At 40.1% G+C, this 6,000-nt stretch overlaps 1 protein-coding gene across 1 annotated transcript in view; it reads right to left on the bottom strand.

Annotated features, from left to right (window-relative positions):
* The window catches only part of ITGA8 (integrin subunit alpha 8), a 330,607-nt gene that overhangs the window by 234,812 nt on the left and 89,795 nt on the right, over nucleotides 1-6,000 (bottom strand). Inside the window, exon 11 of the mRNA XM_007956731.1 lies at nucleotides 5,897-5,949. Within this exon, the coding sequence (XP_007954922.1) occupies nucleotides 5,897-5,949 (53 nt within the window). The remainder of the gene's footprint in view (nucleotides 1-5,896; nucleotides 5,950-6,000) is intronic.

The raw sequence follows: 6,000 nt of genomic DNA, 5'->3' as shown, positions 1-6,000 counted from the left end.
AATCTACTTCTGTAGTGATACCACCTTGGAAACCCAAGGAGGGGTCACTATGAGTCGAGTTCAACCTGATAGCAGGTTTATTTATTTATTTATTTGCAAGGATAGATTTACATATGCAGTTGTTCTACAAAATTACCCACATACATTACAGAAGCAACAGAAGACAGGGTTGGAGTAGCTTCTCAGAGACAACCAAACACCTTGACAGAGAGAATCACCAGGCCTGTGGACGTGGGACCACAGTTTTGGGGGTCATCATGCTCAACTGGCACAACATGGTACATAAAAATCTTGTCTACACAACCTACTTTGGTGAGTAGTGACTAGGGTCTTTAAAGCTTTCAAGAGACCATCTAAGATGCAACTATTTGTCTCCTCTTATCTGAAGCAAAGAACAGTAAAGAAAATCAAAGTCACCTGGAAACAATTAGTCCAAAGATAAGATGGATCCTGAGACCAGAAGAACTAGATGGTGCCTGGCTACCAATGCCAACCACTTGGAAAGAGATCAAAACTGGAGATCCTGGACAGAGTGGGAGGGAAAATGTGGAACAAAATTCAAAAACACAAAAATGATCAGAATTACTGTCAGATAGAGAATGGTGGAACCTCCTCGACTATGGCCCCAGATTACCCTTTGGACCTAGAAATGGACTCACTTCCATGGATTGGCTCTCAGCCCAACAGTAGAAAGACCTACATGCAGAACATCTACCCCAGGGTGATGCACCCTTTAGATCAATCAGCCATGAGAGAGCAGAGGGGCAGCATTCACATAGAGGGAAAGCTGGACAGACGGGAATGCATAGATAAGAAGGGCACAGAGAGGGGGTAGTCAAGGAAGGAGAAGGGATGTTTCAGTTACTTCGTGCTGCTGTAACAGAAATACCACAGGTGGAATGGCTGTAACAAAGAAGAGTTTATTCTCTCAGTTTTGGAGGCTAGCAGTCTGAGTTCAAAAGGCCAGGCTCTAGGGGCTGAGTAAAAGTCCCTCGACCTTGGGTTTCAGCTCTGCTTCTTGCTCCCAGCTCACTGGAGCCGGAGGCTTTCTTCACTCAGGCAGCTGCTAGCAGCTGAGGCCAACAAGCCCAAGATTGACAAGTAAAAAGGCACAGTCTCGATATTACCAAACTATATGGCAGGCCACTGAGTGAAGTCCGTTAACAGTCCCACAAGATCAGCAGACAACATGGAAGGCTGCTGAATAAAGACTCAGCTACATGCAAGATTCTAGCATGCCATAAACTACAGATCATTCCTAAAGCTTCTCCTTACATACTGGGAGCAGACCACAATCCTAAGGTAGCTAGCTACTCAGCTGCTCATAGTAGATTGCACCATGGAGTTGATTACCAGCCTCATCATGGGGAATACTACAACCAGCTGCTCATCCACTCAAAATAAGCCCAGTCAAGTTGACACATAACCTTAATTACCACAGGGGAGGAGAGTTTTTTTATTTTGGGGGATGGTAATTGGGATTGTGAAATCAAATGTGCATGAACTGTTGAATGTAAAACAAATCTGCTTTGACAATTTGCACCCAAAACACAATAAAAAAGAAAAGAAAAATTACCCTTTTTCTAAATGAGGTTGTATGTGTCCTGACCTGGGGCCATCACAGCAGTTGACACCCACCACAGGAGCTTTGGAGGACACACATGTTTTGCTCCCCTCTCCCTTTGTTCTGATGACTTTCCAAGTCACTGTCCTCCAGGCCCCATTCTGAGGGACTGTGCCCTTATGGCTGCTGACCAAAAGGTTGAAAGTCCAAACCCACCCAGCAGCTCTACAGGAGCCCAACCTGGTGATCTGTTTCTGTAAAGATTACAGACAAGAAAATCCTCTAGGGCAGTTCAACTCTATGTTCTACATGGTGTCACTATGAGTCAGAATCATGAAGGCACATAACAACAAGATTTCTGGGGCTGCAAGTTTCTATCTCTGCCCTGATAAGACTGTATTGCATCTGCCCCGGGGATTAATCACCCATCTAGGGTGGTGAAGAAGATGACTGTTATTATTACTAGTGGTTATCAGGCCCTCACCTAATCAAGCTAAATCTGTTAATGCAAGATGGATGTTTTCCTATTTATGTATATTCGAAAGAAAAGCATACAAATAGTTTTTCTAGAAACATAGGTGCCACAAAGATTATAGCTAATTATATCATTATTATTGTGATGTCAGATTTCAATTTGAGTTGTACATCTTTATTTGGGATGAATCCCAGTAGTATCTTTCTTGACCAATCTCAATGGCTTCCAGAGCCTACTCATTTATAATAGGACCTTGAATCTACATAGTATCTAAGCAGTTAACAACAGCAAATTATATACACACTAACCATCTATAGGAAGGAAGGTGGAGCAATCCTACTTCTGTAGTGGTACTGCCTCAGAAACCCAAGGAGGGGTCGCTATGAGTCAGGGCCGACTCGATGGCAAATAACAACAACAACAACAACAACCATCTATAGGCACTTTACATACACACACACACTGCCGTCGAATCGGCCCTGACTCATAGCGACCCCTCCTTGGGCTTCCGAGGTGTTATCACTACGGAAGTAGATTGCCCAACCTTCATTCCGGGGAGTAGCTGGTGGGTTTGAACTTCCAGCCTTCTGATTAGCAGTCAAATGCCTTAGGCACTATGCCACCAGAGCTCCCATGGGCACTTTAAGAATGGCAAAATTAAGTCATAGATATACTCTTCAATGCAGTTTAAAGGATTGGAAAATACTGCCTGATAATAAAGAAATAGTGTGCGGGCTGATTTTTAAGAACATCAAGAAAGAACAGACAATTATCACTAGAAAATTGTGTTCCTTACAACCATTTTTTTTTTTAACCATAATGTTGCATCTGGTATATGACAATATTACGTTTAATTTATCTGTTAATTAAACAACAATCATGTTGTTTTAGCCAGGAGAGAACAATAAGGTTCTTTTCTCACAAGATTTTTGTTTCTAACATGGCAAAAAAAAAAAAAAAAAAAGACTATGAAACGTTGCTATAGATGAGAGTGTGTTTCCAGGAAGCAGACAGGAAGGAGACCTGAAGGGTATAATGTCAAATCCAGAAAAGTTAAAAGGATCCTAAACAGGCAGATCTGTGGAAAGGAACAACACATTGAGTTAATCTGTGCTGTAAAATTCTGCATGACTCCCAGGGGAAAAGCCCTTGAGCTTGTCATATCATTGTTGAGAAATTGTGCACATGTGACAGGCTGTCAGATTTTTTGTCTTCAGGAAAGAATGGGATTACTAAATCTGGATAGCATGCCATATTCTTATTCTTCATCCATTTTCTTTCTAAATTAATAAAAGGCATTAATAATAAATACAGTTCATTCACATTGGACATTGTGAATGACAGTCCTTGTTGTTACTTTATTTTCACAATTCAGACAACGAAGATTAAAGTGATTTAATTTGAAATTAACTACTTCCTGGGTAAGATTGGCATTCATATATATCTTCAAAATGTATTTGGAATTCAACCACCTCTATTCTCCTCCACTGCTATCACCCAGGTCCAAACCTCAGTCCTGCCTCACCTGGCTTATTTTAATAGGCTCCCAGAACATCCCTTAACCATCTTGACCCAGCAGCCAGAGTGCTCCTATTAAAACCAAAGTGGATCAGGCTATTCACTCTCTCACTTAGAATTCTCTAGTGGCTCAGAGGATGTTATATCCTTTCTGGAAGCACATTCTAGTCCAAAACAGAGTTTATGTGGCACTAAGTATAAAAGTTTGAAATAATCCAATGACCCACGAGCCTTCATAATCTGGTCCTTCATCTTGTTATTTCTCTGACTTCTCTCCTATGCTTTTCTCTTTCACTCATTACTCCAGACAATCCTGCCTCTGCTTTTCCTCAAATATTCCAGGTGCTCCCACCTCAGGGCAGTTGTACTTTTTGCTCCATCATAGTAATATCTGAAACTATCACCATGATTTCTTCCCTCATTACTTCAGGTCTTTCCCCATGCTTATCATTAAGGTCTTCCATACCCACACAACTAAAGTTGCATCCTTCCCAATCTTCCCTATTTTTTTTTTTTTGTTTTGTTTTTCCTACATAGCACTTGTTACCATTTCACAAATCTTGTTCTTTCCTAAAGGAGCTCTGGTGGCCTAGTGCCTAAGGTATTGACTGCCTCCAGAAGCTTGGCAGTTCAAACCCACCAGCTACTCCACAAAGGAAAAGTGGGCAATCTACTTCTGTAAAGATTTACTGCCTGGGAAACCCAAAGGGGGTTGCTATGAGTAGGAATAGAATCGATGGCAGTGAGTTTGGTTTGGTTTTGGTTTATACTTTCCTTGAAGAGCCCTGATGGCACAGTTGTTAAAAGCGCTTGGCTGCTAACCAAAAGGTGGGAGGTTTGAACCCACCAGCAGCTTCACGGGAGAAAGATGTATCAATCTGCTTCCATAAAGATCTACAGCCTTGGGGCACTTTTACTCTGCCCTAATGGGTCGCTATGAATCAGAATCAACTCCATGGTAATTGGTACACTTTCCTTATTTTATTGTCTGTAACTCCCTCTCCTAGGATCTCTGGTGGTACAATGCCTAAGGCATTTGACTGCTATCCAGAAGGTTGATGGTTCAAACTGACCAGTTGTTTCATGGAAGGAAGATGGGGCTTCCTTCCCAGATGGGAAGGAAGAAGTCTGCTTCTGTAAAGATTTGCTGCCTCAGAAACACTCAACTGGGGTGTGGGGGAGGATTGCTATGAGTGGGAATCGACTCCATAGCAGTGAGTTTGCTTTTTGGTTATGGTAGCTTCTACCCCACAACCCTAGTATAACCTTTAGGAGGGTAGGGTTTTTGTTTTGTTTTTAGCTTTATCCCAGAACCTGTAGTAGTGTTAGCCCATAAATGTTCAAAAAATGTGGTGAATGAAAGAATAATACAGACAGTTCCCAAGCAGTACAAGAGTTACCTAAATTTATCTCCATATACCACAACACAATATATAAATCACATTTCTAACTATACAGAAGTCACAGCTAGTATTTATTAAATATGTATCTAAAGTTCTTAGCCAAGATTCCAGAACACATTAAGGATTCTTCAGATATTTGCTTACTACAAAAATGCAAGCTCTATGAGAGCAGAATTCCTGTCTTTCTTACTCATCACTGCATTTTGGGTACTGAGACAATGTCTGGCACATGGTAGGTGATCCTACCATGATCCAAAATTCTTGTTGGATGAATGAATAATCAGTATATCTCGACCTAATCATTATCTTATTATTTAATGATTTGTTTATTTAACTCTTAATTGGGCACGTTTAGTGAATCATAGGGGTGTTCAGTAATAACTTTTCCTTAAGCTAAAGATTTAAACATAACCATAATTTACCATAATATTTTACCCAAGATCCACTGAAATTTTGCTACCAAAGTCTCTGGAAAACAACACTAATTTATCTTGTCCATGTGTGTCACTAGTATGTTGATTAAAGTAATGTTAGGTGGAAAAAAATCTATTTTTTGCAATGTGTAATTATTTTGTGAATGTCTATGTGTGCTAAGGGGAATGGTCAGAGTGAAGAGAGCAAGATAAACAAACTCTTCAATAACTATGAATTTCAATGGTGGAGGACTATTTACTTCACAAAACTAAAGATAAAACAGTCTAACAGTCCCCTTCTGAAAATGGCAGATGTGAAAAATCTCAGTAAAGACATAAAATAGGATGACAGAGGGCTCTTTACTAGACACATTTTCTTGGCCTGCACCAAACAAGCTGAAACAAGAGAGCATCTATTTTCTTATTGAGGAAGTATGGAAGGATGTATCTCATTAAGGAAAAATAAAACATCTTTATGGATGAATAGAATATAAATTGAATAAAGAAGGTCTTGCAAACTTACCCATCATTGTTAACATCTGATACTGCAATAGTATATCCAAAATATGATGCCATCTGCAAGTAAAAATCGTAAGGTGACATATTTTATGTTCACAAAATCATTTT

Source organism: Orycteropus afer, unplaced genomic scaffold (genome assembly GCF_000298275.1).
Source record: "Orycteropus afer afer isolate SDZICR_OR568_19922 unplaced genomic scaffold, OryAfe1.0 scaffold00655, whole genome shotgun sequence".
In the NCBI taxonomy this organism is placed as follows: domain Eukaryota; kingdom Metazoa; phylum Chordata; class Mammalia; order Tubulidentata; family Orycteropodidae; genus Orycteropus; species Orycteropus afer.
This window is presented reverse-complemented; position numbering and strand designations above follow the sequence as displayed.